At 46.3% G+C, this 19,779-nt stretch overlaps 1 protein-coding gene across 2 annotated transcripts in view; it reads right to left on the reverse strand.

Annotated features, from left to right (window-relative positions):
* Positions 1-18,121: 18,121 nt before the first annotated feature.
* Positions 18,122-19,779, reverse strand: part of stmn2b (stathmin 2b) — a 54,820-nt gene continuing 53,162 nt past the window's right edge. For both annotated transcript variants that reach the window (XM_041189892.1, XM_041189894.1), the window contains exon 5: positions 18,122-18,940. In XM_041189892.1, the coding sequence (XP_041045826.1) occupies positions 18,881-18,940 (60 nt within the window). In that variant the 3' untranslated portion in view covers positions 18,122-18,880. The remainder of the gene's footprint in view (positions 18,941-19,779) is intronic.

A 19,779-nucleotide genomic window follows, 5' to 3' on the forward strand; every position in this document is an offset into this window, starting at 1 on the left:
AGGTCCCAGACCAGGAGTGGAGTGGCCCACATTAGGCCCCTTACTCACTTTGAGGAGTGTGCCATCGCACTGACTGGTGAGGGCATGGACCGTGCCTGCGGCAAAGGTAAGGTCGGTGGTGAACACCCACATGAGGATCCTGCACCACATCATCCCTGTCAACACAACTGTGAGTGCTGTCTCTCCTGCTTTTCACTCTGCTGCCATGCACTAATCATCTGTAAGATAAAAGCAAAAAACTGCAGATGCTGGAAATCCGAAACAAAAACCTGTCCCATCCCCCCCTTAAACCAGCTTATATTTCACCTCTTTTCTATTTTTCCTTAGTTCTAGTGAGGAGTCATATGGACTTGAAATGTTAACTGTGCTCCTCTCCGCAGATGCTGTCAGACCTGCTGAGTTTTTCCAGGTATTTTTGTTTTTGTTACTAATCATCTCTACCTTTGTGCACAGGGAGCTCTGCCAAGCGACCGACACCCTCAGCCAGCCAGTCCCTCAGCTCCATCCAGGTCCTGACCCCCAGCTAAGAGGGCACCTCCTCCATTGAAGAGCTGGAAATAAGCAGCCTGGAAGACCCATCACAGCGCTTACCCAAACCCTCCACCAGCGAATAGACACAACCTCGGTGGGACCTAGATCTAGACCAGGCTCGGGTTCACAATCTGATTGTCACCATCCAAACACATGTCTGCAGCAGCAGGAGGCAGGTTCATGCGAGCCTCCCGGCGCTTGGAGGACTGCTGGGGAAGAGGTATCTGTGAGATCCAAGTCAGATGACGAGCCTCTAGATTTGGCCTTCCAACTCATCCTGGAGAGTTAGCAGAAGGCGTGGGAACTTCTCACAGAGCTGGAAGCCTTCAGCAGAGTGGCATGCATGTCGGATGCCATTGCACACTTATGATGCCATGGCATACAAGGCTATGGGCCTAGTGCTGGAAAATGGGATTAGAATAGTTAGATACTTGTTTGACTGGCATGGACTTGATGGGCCGAAGGGCCTTTTTCTGTGCTGCAGACCTCTATGACTCTATGACGCTATGCATCCACCTGGTCTTTGTTGAAGTGGTGCCCACATGTACCTGTTTGGAGGTCTCCATGAGGAGGATGATGTGGAGACCCTGGTCCAGCAGAACATGGAGGTGTGTACAGACCTGCACTCTATTGCAGGAACCATGTTCCTGTAATGGCAACATGAGTGGGAAATGGTGCACCTCAACATCCTTCCAGGTGCTCCTTCCCCTCAAGGAGTCAGGCTGGGGTCCCCAGGCACCCGAAGGGAGGAGGAGTGGCCTGGACACCCTGGGTCATCCATCCAGGAATCACAGAGGCCGTGCTCTCTCTTTGAGTTCCCTTTGTCTGTGATCTCCTCACCCTTGTCCTGTCACCGCAGAGGGAGCAACTGGCCAACGAGTGATTCTGGAGGGAGAAGTATGTGTGTGGCAGGGACTTTCTGAGCCTCATTCAAGCTCTCTCCCACCATGCAGATCCTGGAGGAACGTCCATGGCATGCAGGGTAGATTCTCATGGATATGGTTCTGCTGCGAAGCAGCTCATGGAAGTTGGAAAGTCACCGTTGATGCTTACAACGGATGATGGTCAAGGAAGTGGGACAGGAAGGTCTAGGATCGATTGGGAGAGAGAATGTCCCTCAGACATCCTCACTTCTTACTCCAGCTTTACTCCTTCCCTGTTCCCGAGTCCTTCCTCTATCATTACTTCCTCCTCTACATTTACTCCCTCTCCTCTCTGCACTCCTTCCTCCCCTTGGACTCCTTCCCCTCTCTGCACTCCTTCCCCCCTCAAAACTCCTTCCTTTACACCTTCTGCCCCTATACACCTACCTCCCCAGTTGCCATCTTCTCCCCATTACCCACTCCTCCTCCCATACCCCCTCCCCCTCCCAATTTCATCCCCCTGACACCTCTTTCTCCCCCAGTTGGTCTTAGACCTTCCTGTCCCACTCCCTCAACCATCATCTGTTGTGATCATTAACTGTGATTTTCCAACTTCCATGAGCTGCTTCGCAGCAGGGCCATGTCTATGAGAATCTACCCTGCATGCCATGAACATTCCTCTAGGATCCTGTTGCTGTCAGGCTCCAGCATCACCTGCTCCTTGGAATCTCACAATGTGAACAAGGCCCTGGTGGTAAGTTTTGAGTTTTGCATGTCGCAGTTGTCAAGATGTGACCTGCAACGGCATGTTTTCCTGTCGACACAGGTGGACGATGCTGTGTGGGGTGGGGTGGGGGGGTGATGAATCTGGTGGGCTGAGGTTCCCGATGTCTGCTGGCAGGGAGCGCGCCCCGCCATCGGCAGGTTGAGCGGATGATCGCAAATTGCTTTCATGACTTTTGGCCTTTTCACCATATTGTCCACTCACACTACCGAACACGCCCAACGCCAGCAAGCAGGAAAATCCTGACCAAAGTTTCAGTGAGATTGTTTGGCTCAAAGTGCTACTGATGTCTGGGTGGGTTGCTGAGAAATCCAAGGATTCTGTCTTGGTTGTACCTGCCATTTATTGTGTAGTGTGCTGTGTTTGACCACAGTTGGCTTGTTAATTCACATGTACCTCATACTTATCCTGAATGTTATATTACAACACATATTATAAATTGTTTATCTTTCTGACCTTGTATAGTAAAGTTTATTTATTTTTTGTTTTTGTTCAAAACCCATGGAATCTTTTGGCTTTATTCATTCAGCAAGTAACTTGAATCTCAAACTTTGCCTACATTAAGCAAGTGTTATTGGTCCCTAACCGGATATTGCCAACAATTTGGGGTCTGGCCAAGGATTGAAGCATATAGCTTCCTCCAAGTGTGCGTTTGCTTTTCCGGCAGCTGCCAGGTGTCCTTCATCCTCCTGCAGTTCAGGCTGCCACAGATCTTCACTCCGGTCCCCCCAAAGTGTGTGGATGGATCCTAGGGGACAAGGGATAACCTTTGAAGATATGGCTGCGCACCCATTTACAGGATTCCCAGACAGAGGCACAAATGTGATACAAACAATGCCACCTTCTCAGTAGGGCAACTACTGTGCAGGCCATTGGACTTCTGAAGCTATGATTCCGGCACCTGAACCAGTTGAGCAGCACCCTTTGATACCTTCCCACCAGGGTCCCGTTCATTGTGTTGATGCTGCGTTCTCCATAACATGGTCCAACAGAGAGGAGTGGACATTGAGGATGGTTGTGCCTTTGAAGGACACATCCTATCATAGGAAGAGCAGGAGCAGGAGATAAGAGAGGAGGAGGAAGTGGAGCTGAAGGGAGACGGCTCTGAACAGAGAGATGCTCAGGCACAGCTTGGAGGGCAAAGGGCTTATGAAGATGTCTGGGATCTCCTGATCCAGGAAAATACCAACTGAACCCCTCTGACTCTGGTTGAGGGGCATGGTATAGAGGGAGTCTGAGATACCTATGCTAACATATGAATGAAGATGTAGTCTGAAACATCTAATCACTTTCCACCAATAATGGAAGCATGTCTGCCCAGTGACTTTTGTTACAGACCTAGGAGAAATGGTAGGATTGTTTCCCCTTTTTTATCTCTTGACTGACCGAAGACAGATGTGTTTTAAAAAGCAAAAAGTGTTTTAACCCCTTGTAACTGTTAAGAACAGGCAGGTTTCCTCATAAGTTTTAACAAGGAAAGATAAATGCTTATTACACAAAACCCAAAATGTGTTCGCAACCACACCCACTCACAGACTCAAACAGGCACACACTCAAGAAAAGATGGTGATTACAAGAGGTAGCATGCACTTGGACCTTAAAAGTCCAAAAATTCACTGGAAAGAATTTTACATTGCGCATACAGGCACATGCCCTGGCTGATCGGGTGTAAAATCATGCAAGATTTCATCGGGCGAGTGTCCCAATGTCCTGCACCTGAACAATCTTCAGTTCGCCGGGCAGGCGTGGGTGTTGGAACCACACCTACCATCAATTAAATGGTCTCTTAAGGCCATTAAAAAGGCAATTATTTGTGATTATACGCTGCCTGTGAGGTGGTCGCACGGGCAAAATGGGCAGGTGGGCAGCCCACTTTTTATAAATCTCATCCAAGTGCAGGATAAAAAGGCTCAGCAGCATTGCCACTATGAGTAGTGGGGAGTTTAGGAGATAGTTTGCTGCTCGTTTCTTATTTGAACTTGACAGCTTCATCTCTGTTCTGAGCTTCATTCTTAGCATTTCCAGGCTTCATTTCAAAACTCATTTATGTCTCCAAGGCCCCAGGAGAACTTTGACAGTGTGGACCCTTTCAGCTTTCAAACAGCTTTCTGTCCGCTGGTGGCACATCCTTTGAAGAGGAAAAGAGGGGCAGAAGGGAGAGGAGGCCAGGTATCCCAGTGCAGCTTCCAGAGGAGGGCCCTGTGGGAGGAGAGGTGCAGGTAGAAGGCTTGCAGAGCCAGCAGGTAGTCCAAGGTGGAAGGGGCCGCAGAAGACGCCACTATCCTGCTGCCAGGGTTTACAGGCAATATGTCTGAGGTGCAATTCCGAAGGAGGTTCCACCTCTCCAGGGAGACAGTGACCTCCATTTGTCATATCAAAAACAAAAATACCTGGAAAAACTCAGCAGGTCTGACAGCATCTGCAGAGAGGAGCACAGTTAACGTTTTGAGTCCGTATGACTCTTCATCAGAACTAAAGAAAAATAGAAAAGAGGTGAAATATAAGCTGGTTTAATATAACCATTTGTCATATGATTGGGCCTGAGATCACCTCCAAATTGTAAGTGTGGACACCCTACGCCAGTGGCTCTGTAGGTCACTATGGCCTTCAACTTCTTTGCCTCTTGTTCTTTCAAGGGGTCAGTGGGGGATCTGTGTGGAGTGTCCCAAACAGCTGTCCACTGTTGTGCCAAGCTGGTGACAGATGCTTTGTTCAGGCAGGTAATGACATTTATTCATTTCCATATAGACGAGGCCTGCCAGGCGGAGAGAGCCAGAGGCTTTGCAGTGATTGCTGGGTTCCCCCTATCCAGGGCGCAATAGACTGCACACAAGCGGTTATCAAGGCACCAGCAGGTCAGCCGGGTGGCTTCGCTAACAGGAAGGGATTCCACTCCATGAACGTCCATCTGGTTTATGTCTACAAGACGCAGATGGCTGTTGGGTGACAAGGGCTATCAGTTGGAGAGATGGCTTATGGTCCCTCTCCACCATCCAAAAACAGAGGCAGATTAATGTTATAATAAGAATCGTGCCTCCACAAGGGCAGTGATAGGGAGGACCATAGGTCTTCTGAAGTTGCGCTTCCGATGCCTGGACCGTTCAGGGGGAGCACTACAATAACCCCCAGAACATGTGTCACTGATGGTGGTTGCATACTGCACTCTCCACAATCTGGCACTGGCAAGGGGGGACCCACTGGAAGAAGAGGATCTTGACACAGCTGCATAGGCCACAAGGGATGAATCCATTGGTGAGTCAGAGGAGGGGTACAGTGAGAACGCTGATGGTGTGGATGCAGACATCTATATCTTTCAGGGAGGCAGGGACAACAGGGACCTTGATCCAAAGCTCCTTCAGCTAGGCTGCCAAAGATCTGCTTCTACCTCATGTCAGGGCTGCCGCCTCCATCCTGGATGTCTGAAATGACCCTTTCATTTGAACCTAAGGTCCACTCAGTGCCTGTGCAATAAAGTTTAGAGCCACTCATATCCAGCATTACATACTGGCGTACCCTGCAGCAAAAAAATAAAAAGGTGAGGCATGCTCAGGCTATTAAGACAAAACAAAATTTATATCATTTTGATACTCACATCAAATGAACATTACTATATCTGGTGTTCATGCCCACACCAGTAAACATATTAACAAAACATTACAGAACAGAAGATCACCTGTGAACAGTCCCTCTGCTGCTCGTGGTGCCTTAAACTTACATTTATATGTGCTGCATCTTGTTGCCCCCACCCCCGCTGGCAGCAGCATTGGAGGCAGCCTGCTGACTCTACTGTACTGTTGGCCTTGATGTCCTCTGGCCAGTGGAGCCTGTGCTGGCCTCATCTGGGAGGGAGCGGCCAGTGCCATCAGCAGCCTCATCAGATGTCATGGTCACTGGCAGAGGGGCAGAAGAGCTGCTGCCGTCATCCAGTGAGCCCTGAGAGGAGCGCGCAGAGGCAACAAACAGCTCAAGTGCCAATGTGAGCTCACTCTGGACCTCCTGCTTGCCATTGGTGGACGGGCACCCAGCTAGGATAGTGGGTGCCTCATCCACCTCCCACACTGACACTGACCACCTGAGGTCACTGCCTGTGTGAGGGCTTGCAGGTTCGAGGGCAACCTCAGAAACTCCTGAATCTGTTCCTGGAGCTGCCTTTGCACGAGAGTTGCCGCTCTCTCAATGGAAGGAAGCAGTGCGCTCGGTCAGGAGGGGCAATGCAGTGCTCATGTTCCGCATGGACTCCTCTGCAACAGGGTCCATGACACACATACCCTCATGTATCTCCATCAGATCATCCCGCACATCCCACTGGGCATCTAGCATCTGCCACCTAATGGATGACTCCAGAGGTTCATCATCTGCCTTCAACTCAGCATCATCCCGGTTTCCAGCAGTCATCTGAGTGCCAGCGCTCTGGGCACACTGTGCCTCTGCCTGCACCTCAAGTGAGTGTGAAGTGCCTTCACCGCTGTGCCCTGACATTCTAGCCTATCTAATGACGCTCTAATGCCCACCGAGGTGCTGGTATCAGCGTTGGTGCCTAATTCAGAGAGTGAGTATGACACAGGTGTATCTGAAGCCTGGTGGTCCTCTGGCGTCAAGGCTGGCTCTTCGGGGTCCTGCATTCAAGAGCATGCTGGTGAATCTAAGGGAGAACAATGACATGCCATTAATTCAAGTCATCACACTGACGCTGTGCATGCCAGGTGCTCAGGTGAGACAATGGAGGTCAGCATCACTGTGTCATTGTCTTTCAATGATCAATGAAGACTCCAGGTTCAAGGCTCACAACAATGAAGAGACTGCACTAGAATGGTTGCACAATCTGACACTCTCACCTCTGTGCACTATGCTCTTACCTTTGCCAGAGACCCCAGCCTCTCCACAACTGGCTGACCAAGGTGGGTGGCGGTTCTCCAGCTCCAAAGCATCCATTTCAAACCTCATCATGATTAGGAGGTTTGGGGGCTTCCACCTGTCCTTGATCTCTCAATGTTGTTATGGCTCCTCTTCTCCTGAAAGGACAGAGGAGCAATGATTAGTCTACTCTCTACCTGCAGCCCCATTGCAGCCTGGCCGACCCCAGCTGATGAATACCTTGCAGGGCACGTCTGAGTCATGGGCTTTGAGCCACAAGGCGCTCAGTCCAAGCAGCCATGGCTCACCCCCTTGGCCGACACCAGTGTCAATGACAGTTGGTGCTCAGACTCTAACATCCCTGAGCTCCACAGGGAGATGGCCAGACCTTAACACTTTTCCACACTGATCCATGCAAACATGGTACTCACCCTTGACGAGTACAGCAGGTCGTTGAACCTTTTGCGGCACTGCACCCATGTGCACCTCACAACGTTGTGGCTGCTGACTTCAGCTGCTGACCTCAGCTGCCACCTCTTCCCAAGCTTTTTTGGTCTGGTGTGGTAAACTCCTTCCATCTCTGGGAACGAGGTTGTTCCACCTGACATCCACATCCTCCTCAAGGACCACGAGGCACTTGTCCAAGAAACAGGGGGCTGAGTGCCCATCCAGCCTGCCCTCCCACCTGACTTTTCCTGTTGCTGGTGAGGCCATTGCTTGAGTCTCCGAACTGAGTAAAGGTTCTCCCCTGGCAGTCTTCAAGGAGCTGCTTTTGCCAATTTTAAAGCACCTGCCAGGACGCCATTGGACCCAATGCCTGACAGGCCCTGTCCCCACCCCCGCCCCTGCCCCCAACCCCACCCACGCCTGGCCCTTGCTGACCATTCAGAAAACGGGTTTCATGCTGGGTGGGCCTTAATTGCCCAGCCAGCGTGAAATTATGATAAGGGTCCGATTGCGGTCGGGGTCCCGTTTCCTGACCACTCCCAGGGCGGCTGATGGCGCATGCCCAACGAGGAAAAAGTTCGGGTCACTATCACACTTGCTTCTCCCAAGATGAGATGTGGAAATGTAGCAGGCTTATGATTCCTTTTTAATCACTGAAGAAATAGAGCCTGGAAGCTAATGAAGACAGATTCAGAGTAGTTTACTGTCTGCAGTAGTAGGTTTCTCTTGCTTCACTCTAGTCAAGGTGCAGTTGAACCCTTGTAGTGAAAGCTTGGTTTGGTTCTTCAAATAGATAGGTAAAGGCTAACCCAAATTCTCTGCCTGCTGATGGATCTTAGGCAGAGTTGTGTTCCTTTGCTGGTCTTGATTTTTCTATTTCTGTTTCTGCTCTAAAATTGTGCTTTGTTAAGTGTCCCTCATCATAAACCTGAGGCAGAATTTTCCACTGGGCAGGCATGTGCCCGACCCACTTGAGTGTAAAATAGTGCATGATGAGCGGCCTGACACCATCGTGCACGCATGAGATATTTCGGGCGACAGATGCGTGCTAAACTTGGAAGCACGCTCACCGACAATTAAAAGGGCAATTAAGCCCATTAACGGCACAATTAACAGAGATTTTTCGTTGTCTGTCCAACGTCACGGTTGGTGGGCGGGCGAATCGGTTTCAGGAAACCCCATCCACGGGCAAGATGAGGTTTCCGTGATAAATTAAAATAAAAATAAATTTCTGTGTGTACAGCATTTTCATTACCTACATTTTCAGTTGACTGCTTATGAAGCTTGGACACGTTTTTCCAGTTTCTATGACCTTTATTTTAGGTTGTTCAGGTCTTCAGCTCCCTGAGGCAGCTTTCTGCCTTTAGGGTGTTTTCTGTGAGCGCTTGCCTGCACCCACGCTGACTTCAGCACCCGCCCTCTTCCTATCCCCATCCCATCAGCGTTCAGCCTTACAGCGTACACTTTTAATGGCCAGCCAGCGTGAAATTGTGGTTGGGGGCCAATTGCAGATGACAGTCCATCCCCTGGTTGCTCTTGGGCCCACCAAATGTGCCCACACACCGACCTAAAAATTCTGCCCCTTGGTTTCTGTCATGTGACCATAGTATCTGTATTTCTTTGCCCTTACAAGTGGTCTCTGAGGATGTGACCATTGTCAAACCATGGGGCCCGAATTTCACCCATTCACATTTCATAGTAGTAAGGTTTATTAATAGTAGTAAAGCTTATTAGATTGGCTGGTGAGTATTTCCTAGTTAGCTAGACTAGGGAATTTCAAACGGGGTAAGCAGAACATTTATTGAAATAATAAGAATACTTGCACAGAGACATTAATTAAAATTTACTCATTAAAATAATTAAATGCTATAAAGGTGGTGGGGCAGGTGATTTGTGGCGGCTACAGAATTTGCGAATTGGTGCATACCTGTGTGATCCAAGGCATATACATCTGCTTTAAGTGTTTGCGGCTGCAGGAACTTCAGCTCAGAGTCATTGAGCTGGAGGACGAGCAGACACGGTGACACATCAGGGAGGGGGATGTTTGCCTGGACACTTTGTTCCAGAAGGCAGTCACACCCCTTAGGACAGGGTCATCTGACTTAGTGCATGGTCAAGGACAGGAGGGTGTGACTGCGAGTGAGGCAGGTACAGGGATTGGGAAGGTAGAAGTGGAGGAGTCTCAGCCCTTGCAATTGTTCCTAGGTTTGAAATTGTTGCAGACTGTATGGACAAAAGTGAGGGCTGTAGGGTGGGTGAGTGAACTGACCATGGCACTGTGGTACAAGAAGCCATTTAAATGGGGGGATTTAATCAGAATTATCATGGTAGTAGGGGACAGTATAGTTAGGGGGATAGACACACTTCTCTGCAGCTGAAAGCGAGGGTCTAGAAGGCTACGTTGCCTCTCTGGTGCCTGGATTTGGGTAATCTGCTTTAGGCTGAAGAGGAACTTGCAGTGCAAGGGGAAAGATCCAGTTGTTGTAGTCTACATAGGTGCCAACAACATAAATATGACTCAGAATTAGGTTCTGCTTGGAGAGTATGAGCAGCCAAGGGCTAAATTAAAAAGCAGAACCTCAAAGGTAATAATGCTGAATTATTATTAGAGTCACAAACAAATTGGAGTAGGGTAAATAAGATTAGAGAATTAAATGTTTGCTCAAAGATTGTTGTGGGAGAAATAGGCTTTGATTCACAGGGCACTGGCACCAGTACTAGGGAAAGTGAGAGCTGTACCATTGGCACTGACTTCACATGAACTGTGCTGATAACTAGGACAGTGGAGAGGGTTTTAAATTAAATAGTGGGGGCGAAGGATCAAGTGAGGGAAAATGTGATAAATTAAAGAGAGAGGACAAGAGATTCTGTAGCGGTAAGGGAATTGGCATAAAGGGACAGAGCATACAAACTTAAGAGTGCACCAGCACATAAGGCTAAAGGTTAGGAAAGTAATAAAACAAGAGAATTAAAGGCACTCTACCTGAATGCACACAGCATTTGCAACAATGAATTGACAGCACAGATGGAAGTAAACAGATATGGTCTAATTGCTATTACATAGATGTGGCTACAGGGTGACCAAGGCTGAATGTTCAAGGCTATTTGATATTTAGGAAGGATAGACAAAAAGGAAAAGGAGGTGGGCTAGCACTGTTAATAAAGGATAAGACCAGTACATTAGCGAGGGAAGATCTTAGATCAAGATGTAGAATCAGTTTGGGTGGGGCTAAGAAAGAGCAAGGGGCAGCAAACATTGGTAGGAGTTGTTTATAGGCCATCAAACAGTAGTGGTAATGTATGGAAATTAGAGGTGCATGTATCAAGGGTAATTCAGTAATCATGGAGGGCAAGATTCAATCTACATATAGACAGGGTATACCTAATTATCACTAAATCTGTGGAGGATGAATTCCTGGAATGCATACAAAATGGTTTTCTAGAATAGTATGTTGAGGAACCAACTAGAGAATGGGTTATTTTAGATTTAGTGTTGTGTAATGAAAAAGGGGTAATTTACAATCTCATTGTAAAGCAGCCTCTAGGGAAGAGTGACCATAATATGACAGAATTTTACATTAAGTTTTCAAGTGATGTAGTTCAATCCAAAAAATTTGTTTAAATCTAAACAAAGGAAACTGCGAAGGTATGAGGGGCAAATTGGCTGTGGTAGATTGGGAAACTACATTAAAAAGGTATGATGGTAGTCAGTCAATGGCTAACATTTAAAGATTCAATACATGGTTTACACCAAATTTACTTTCAGGCACAAATACCCAGCAAGAAATATGATCCAACCATGACTAACAAGAGAAGTTAAAGACTGTATTGTATAAAAAGAAGAGGCTTATAAAGTTACCAAGAAAGTAGTAAGCTGGAGGATTGGGAGCATTTTAGCAATCGGCCATGGGAAACCAAGAAACTGATAAAGAAAGAGAAAATAGAATATGAAAGTAAACTAGCAAGAAACATAAAAACACACTATAAAAGCTTCTACAGGAATGTAAAAAGGAAAAGTTTAGCAAAGACACATGTGGGCCCACTACAGGCAGAGATAGAAGAATTTATAATAGGGTATAAGAAAATAGCAGAGAAGCTAAACAAATATTTTGGGTGGAATTGGAAATATCACCCAAAGTCATCAGACCTTTTGCTGGCCCATCAAATTTTATGTCCTGCACGCATTGATTCCTCTGGCAGGTGGAACATTGTGTCTGTCTTCACAGAGGAAGATACAAAAAACCTCCCAGGAATATTAGATAACCAAAGGACTAGCAGGAATTAGAAACTGAAAGAATATAGTTTTCGTAAAAAAGTCGTGCTGGAGAAGTTAATGGGACTGAAAGTTGATAATTCCCTGGGGCCTGATGATCTACATTCCAGTGTGTTGAAGGAGGTGGCTACACAGATAGTGGTGGGCCTCTACCAAGATTTTATAGATTCTGGAATAATTCCTACAGATTGGAAGGTGACAAATGTAACCCCACTATTTAGGAAAGGAGGGAGAGAGTAAATGGGGAACTACAGAACTGTTAGCCTGACATCAACAGTAGGGAAAATGTTAGAACCTATAAAGAAGGGTGTGATAACTGGACACTTAGGGTGGAATCCTCCACTCCCATTGGTGGTGGGCGTGCTTGGCGGCATGAGCAGACAATATGGTGGGAAGGCCAAAAATCCCGATGTGCGGTGGTGGGAGACATAGCCAGCCATCGATGGGTGGAGTTGACTTTGAGGCTTGTTGCCTACCTTGCTTCACATAATTTGTAGGAAGGGTTCATGGACAGGTCTCTACTTACGAGACCAGCTGTAAGGTGGGGGTAGCTTTTCAATGGCTGCAGGGCTATGGCTTGCTTGGGGAAGGGGGAGAAGTGGCCTCTGGCAAGGGAAGAGGCTGCAGGGCGTGGGCAGTACTGAGGAAGGGGAGGTATCTCAGGGTGTGTGCGGGGACAGATGTTGATCTGTGCAAGTGGCCTCAAGAGGGTGAGGGCTGAGGAAGCAGTCTCCAGAAGAGATGAAGAGAGATGGAGATGTGAGAGTGTGTGTGAGAGAATGAGTGGCGATGTCCCTTGAGCTGGCAGTGAGTGAGATGCCAGTGAATGTGTGAGTTTAGAGTGATGAGATGGTTGCGTTACTCCAGCGGCACAAATTAGATCATCCATCCTTTTTCAGCACTGGATGGCCAATCTCTTCTGTGCAGTGTTGACCACCTCTGCCACAACCTCCCAAGCTGGAATGGTGACACTGATGGGCATCCTGCAGCCAGAGCGGGGATACAGGACATCACTCCAACAGTGTCCAGAAGGTATCCCAGGGATGCATCATGGAATCGGTGTGGGGCGGGGGGCTTCACTAATCTGGGATGATTTCGCTTTTAGAAAATAATGGTAGGGTTGGGCAGATTCAACATGGATTTATGAAAGGGAAATCAAATTTGACAAACCTATAAGAGTTTTTTGAGGATGTCATAGCAGAATAGATAAGGGGGAACCAGTGGATGGGTGTATTTGGATTTTCAGAAGTCTTTTGATAAGGTCTCACAGAGGAGGTTTGTAGGCAAAATTTGAGGACATAGGATTGGGGGTAATTTACTAGCACAGATTGAGAATTGATTAACGGACAGAAAACAGATTAGGACAATACGGGTCCTTCTCAGGTTGGCAGGCTGTGGCGTGTGGAGATCAGCCCTTGGGCCTCAGCTATTCACAATCTCTATTAATGATTTGGATGTGGGGACCAAATGTAATATTTCTAAGTTTGTTGGTGACACAAAACTAGGTGGGAATATGAGCTGTTAGGAGAATGCAATGTGGCTTCATGGCGATTTAGACAGGTTAAGTGAATGGGCAAGAACATGGCTGATGGAATATAACGTGGAAAAATGTGAAGTTATCCACTTTGGTAGGAAAAACAGAAATGTTGAGTATTTCTTAAATGATGGGAGATTGGCGAATTTTATACTTCAAAGGGCTTGGGTGTCCTTGTTCATAAGTCACTGAAAGCTAACATGCAGGTGCAGCAAGCAGTTAAGAAGGCAAATGATATGTTGGCCTTTATTGCAAGAGGATTTGAGACAGGGGTAAAGAGGTTTTGCTGCAATTGTATAGAGCCATGGTGAGACTGCACTTGGAGTATTGTGTACTGTTTTGCTCTTCTTATCTAAGGAAGGATACACTTGCCATAGACAGAGTGCAATGGGATCCACCAGACTAATCCCTGGGATGGTGGGATTGTCTTGAGGGGAGATGGAGGAGACTGGGCCTGTACTCTGTAGAATTTAGTTGATCTCTTTGAAGCATACAAAATTCTTACTGGGCTTGACAGGGTAGGCGAGGAAGGGATTTTCCCCTGGCTGGATGGGAGTGGGAGAGGGGGGATTGGGGTCCAGAACCTGGGGGCAAAATAATGTGTAGGCCATTTGGAACTGAAACGAGGAGGAAGTTCTTCATTCAGAGGGTGGTGAATTTTTTGGAATTCTCTACCCCTGAGGGCTGTGGTGGCTCAGTCATTGAGTATGTTCAAGACAGAGGTCAATAGATTTCTAGAGTTTTAAGATATCAAGAGACATGGGATAGTGCAGGGAAAATGGTGTTCGGGTAGAAGATCAACAATGATCAAGGTGAATGACAGAGCAGGCTCGAAGGACCAAATAGGATATAGGAGCAGGAGTAGGCTACGTTTCTATGTTCCCGGTGCTTCCCTTTCACCTTCTGGGAAGAGGACCTCCCTCTTCTCCCTCACTGCCTCCAATGTTAGATCGAGATGGCATTGATAAAGCAAGGAGCACCTGGGGTGCTAGGCCCCTCGCTCCCCCGTGATCTCACTGCTTTCTGGTGCCATAGAAATCATCAGGTTTTTCCCTTAAAACAGCCAGCAGCCTGAGAGATGGATGCCACTGGGAGTCGAAATCAGCCCCACACTTCATCTGACCCACTTCCCTTCCTGCCCCCGCTGGCTTTAAGTGGGCAGGAAATCCATCTCCATATCAAATAAGAGCCTATCCCCTAAATCCTAACTTTAATCTGATCCTCCTTCTCTCCCAGAGGCAGGCTTCTGACCCAAAATCAAACCCAGCTCCTGTTTTCAACTAATTTGCACTAAGTCAAAATGGCATTTCATTGGATGGTAATTTGGTATTTTCACTCATATTTTCAGGATCAAATTCTATTAATTTTCTAATTCTCCATATAACTACGTATCAATTTCCCTATTTATTATTTTAAATTCCATTACAGATCTATTTATTTTTCCTAGCAGATCTCCTTTGCGTCAACTGTGGCTCAGTGGCATCACTCTTACCATTGTATCAGAAGATTGTGGGTTCAAGTCCTACTCCAGAGATTTGAATACATAATCTGGGCTGACACTTCAGTGCAGTGCTGAGAGGGTGAAGCACTGCCAGACGGTGCTGTCTTTCAGATATGACATTAAACCAAGTCTGCCCTCTCAGTGGCTAAATCACATCATTTTTTAAAGTCCAGATTGCATTGTAATATGTTAAGTATCTTGTGTCAGCTTGGAATTAACCATGGACCAAGGAGTTTGGAGGCCTTGGGAGGCTCGTTGGCTTTTGTAGGATTGGGAGAGGGATGGTCCCGGAGCTAGGCTGAACTGAGAAGGAATCCTGCGTTTGTCATCAGCGTGGTGGGGTTGATAATACTTTAATGAAAAATGCTTGCTCAAAGAACTCATTAATTAGAATGTTTTTGGCCTGAAAGTATGAACAAAGCATAGATCATCATAATTAGCCATCTATTTCTGAAACATTTACCCAAAAAACTTGCAGAAATTTTACTAGCTTTTCATTCACAAAAAATAAGAGTTGCTTTTATATGATAGCTGGGATTGTCCAGCCCTGTCGTGGTGGGACCCACTGCAGGAGATCCGGTGGCCCAGCCAATAGTCCAATGGCTTTTAGTGGGAGCGGACAATCCTGGCAGCGAACAGAGCTGGAAAATCCCGCCCAATATCTTTCACTAGAACAGGGCATCTTTAAGTGCTTTACAGTCAGTGAAGTATTTGTGAAGTATAGTCACTGTCGTAATGTAGGAAACGCAGCAGCCAATTTGCACACAGCAAGCTGCCACGAACTGCAAAATGCTGAATTTTGGCAGGTTAGTAATCACATTGGCTATCACTGACCTATCTAAACCTCCTGTCACCTACAGCAGTATTCACTGCATCCAAATTTGTGAAAACTAAAGTGAATTTTTCTCTTCTGTATACTGAAAAACTTGTGGCTTATTGTGGTTTCACTCCACTCACCTCAGATTTAAAGTCCGCGTTGCCTATTGCCCACCCAAGTACCATAAACATTTGCTCACCATGATATCTTCGAAGCTTTCCTCCCTCAGCCTCTGCACTTAGTGACTTTTCATCCTCGGTGATTTCAACCTCCACCTCAACTCATTGTGCTCTCTCCACTGCCCTCTTATCTTCCCTTGATGTCACTCTCTATGTAGACAGCCCAACCCATATTCAGTCACCTCCTTGATCTTGCCATCTCACATGGCCTCACTATTCCCATCACATAAATCACAGATAAGACTACTTTTCACCCACATCCCCTTTCCTTGCCCCAAACCTACTTCCTCTGTACCCCCCACTGGAAAATCTATCCCCCTATTCAGCTACAACTGTATTATCAAAATCCCAATGGTCTAGCCTTTGGCCCTTCAGTCACCATGACATTTCTGCAACTACTGATTTGCTCAACCTCATCCTCACCACCATCTTTGATGCCACAGTCCCCACTAAAATCACTATTCTCTCTCTCACCCTGGTCAGTGCGGTCCTCATTTCTGCTCCCTTAAGTCCAAGGGACACAGGCTTGAACCAATATGGTGGACAATTGTATTAGCCATTCACTGCCAGATTTGGCTGGACCACAAAGCATTATTGGGTCCTCCCCTCATCTGGCAACCCTGCTCACTATTCCAGGATCACCCAGCAATGCAAAGATAACCTCAGCTTCTTTTATCAAATGCAAAACGCCTTCTTAAAGCGCTCTCCCCTGTCTCCTCCATCCTTACCTCTAACAATAAGTGTGAGGAGTTTCTGGACTTCATAGGATAATAGAATGGTTACAACACATAGGCCATTTGGCCAGTTATGTCTATACTGGTTCTCTGCCATAGTAATTCACCTAGTGCTGCTCCCCAACCTTTTTTCTGTAGTCTGCAAATTTTGCCTCTTCAGATAATGATCCACTTTTCTGATGAAGTCAATGGGAATTAGGGGGAAAACTCCCCACTGGTTGGAGTCATACCTAACACAAAGAAAGGTGGCTGCAGTTGTTGGAAAACAATCATTACAGCCCAGGACATCACTGCAGGAGTTCCCCAGGGTAGTGTCCTAGGTCCAACCATCTTCAGCTGCTTCATCAATGACCTTCCTTCCATCATAAGATCAGAAGTGGGAATATTCATTGATAATTGCATAATGTTCAGTACCATTTGTGACTCCTCAGATGCTGAAGCAGCCTATGTCCAAATATGGGGACACCTGGACAACATTCAGGCATGGACTGTCAAGCGGCAAGTAATATTTGCGCCACGCAAGTGCCAGGTAATGACCATCTGCAACAAGGCAGGATCTAACAATTTTCCTTTGACATTCAATGGCATTACCATTGAATCCCAAACTACCAACATCCTGGAGATTACCATGGACCAGAAACTGAACTGGACTAGCCATATAAATACTGTGGCTACAAGAACATGTCAGATACTGGGAATCTTGCAGTAAGTAACTTACCTTTTGACTCCCCAAAGCCTGTCCACCATCTACAAGACATAAGTCAGGAGTGTGATGGAATACTCTCTATGTGCCTGGATGAGTGCAGCTCCAACAACACTCAAGAAGCTTGACACCATCCAGGACAAAACAGCCCATACAATTGGAACCCCATCCACCCCACTTTAAACATTCACTCCCTCTACCATCAATGCAGATTGTCAGAAATGTGTACGATAGACAAGATGCACTGCAGCAATTCAGCAAGGCTCCTCCACCAGCACTTTCCAAACCCATGACTGCTACAAGGACAAGGGCAGAAGACACATGGGAACACCACCACCTCCAAATTCACCTCCTAGACACACCCCATCCTGACTTGGAACTATATCCCTGTTGCTGGGTAAAAATCCCGGAGCTCCCTTCCTAACAGCACTGTGGGTGTACCCTACACCACATGGACTGATATGATTGAAGACGGCTCAGCACTTCCTTCTCAATGGTAATTAGGGATGGGCAACAAAATGCTGGTCTTATCCGCGATGCTCACATCCCATGAATTTTTCAAAATTCAGAAATCACATCCCCTTTGAATATGGTAGCTGTTTGGTGCCTTTGTCCAAGCAGTTATTCTTCATGAGATGTGGAGCAAAGGCAGGTAAATCGAGTTGTGGTACATATCAACCATGCTCTGGTTGAATGGTGGAGCAGCCAAGGGCTGAATAGCTGACATCTGTTCCTAATGTCCTGGTACCACAGTCTGCCAGCTGAACCATCGGGAAATGCTTTGCTGATGCACTTTGAACAAACCAGATTCTTTTACAGTGATCACAAGTTTGTCATTGTGGTATGAAAACAACAGTGTTCAGAGGAGAATAAAGCAATGAACAGGCTGTACATTTTACAGTTCACAGAACTCCATTCTTTATTATCACAGCTTGCTCACAATGACATACATGAAAATACCACAAATGAAGATTAGAATAAGCAGGCAGCAACCTTCTTAGGTAATAACTTTAACAGCTGGAACCAATTTGTAGGGTCTTGGGTGCTCTTAATGACCTTACTTGGCACAATCCCCCCCCCCCTCAAAAAGACCAGTACAACGCCCTGCTCACAGATCAACGGGATTTGAACAAATAAAAAACAGACCAAGTTGCTTGAGTGTGAAGGGTCAAGGCCAGCGTGTGTTGTGGGATACAGAACATGACAGTTCTGGGTTGATGTGTACGCAGAAATCACTAGCACCATTGACTATCTGACCTTGATATTCCTTAGGTTCTCTCTATAAACTGATGAGTATAGAGCTTCCAAAGAACAGATAGAGCAAAGTTAAATCAGTGAAAGGAGACAACATAAAAAACCTGTTGCAGGACGCAGTAAGATATGTAACAGCTTGTATCACGCCAGATTCATTGTTAACAAAAAAGTTGGTATTTACAAAACAAGACCCAAGTTGTGTTTCCACATCAAGCAAATCATCTTGCAAATTGATTGGTTCACTTTCTTTTGTGTATTTTTTTTAAACTAAAATTTTGATTATATTAATTGACTTATTGATTTTTCTTAAACCATGTCTTATGACACCCATACTAATGTATCACTATCCAGAATATACGGGCGGAAGGCTTTGTTCAGGATGATGAAACGCATCAGACATCAGCTCTCAGCCGGAGATCTCCTCCCGAAGTTCCTTGTTCCTGCGGACCTCTGTGGCATGCCTCTCCTGTGAGGATAATGGGACATGTTTACTAAGTGTAACGCTCATGTAGTCTCACAGCAGTACACTATGTCACTAGTAAGTATTAGTGACAATGGTGCAACATGATCATCACCTGATGAATGACACATAGCAGCAGACATTACATCACCCTCTGCTGCCCTCATCATGAGGCAAATTGCACCCCAGGTCCAAGTGAAGTAATTACAGAGAAAAACAAGGCAAAAAGTAAATATCAGATAAAAAGAAATAGCCAGAAGCAAAGAATGCTTAATTAATTATTTTGTCATTAGGATTGCTAATATTGCCTGTTTATATATCTATTAAATATTAATAATATAAATAATAGGTGGGGCATAGCATTCCATTTTCAAATGCATTGCCAACTCTGATGTGAGCCTTGTCCTAAAGACACCTCAATATAGAAGTGGCTCTGAGTTAACTGCGATATGCATCACGCCTGTAGGTGGCCTTGTGATAGAGGCTTTGATGGGTTTTGTTCTTAACACCATGATTACTTATCTCAGAAGGGAGGCAAGATTGATTATGGACAATAGTGTAAAACGGGTGATATCAAATGTACTGCCTTTTATCCATCTCTTGATTTTCATTTCCACTGTCAGGAGAGATTATAATGTGCGGCTGATTCAATATTGCCCATTTTGCACTATTGGCCAAAGTCAATATTGCTTCTAAGGAAACTCGTTAGCGCAAGTAGGTTTCTCTCGGCTTTTTTAAAATTGGAGATGGTGGTGAGGACAATTTTTTAGTAGTAAGCTACTTGTTTCTCGCCTGAAAATAGGGTGGGTGGGAAGTGGGGCATCTTGGCTGCCCATTGATACCAG

Source organism: Carcharodon carcharias, chromosome 6, assembly GCF_017639515.1.
Source record: "Carcharodon carcharias isolate sCarCar2 chromosome 6, sCarCar2.pri, whole genome shotgun sequence".
NCBI classification, from domain to species: domain Eukaryota; kingdom Metazoa; phylum Chordata; class Chondrichthyes; order Lamniformes; family Lamnidae; genus Carcharodon; species Carcharodon carcharias.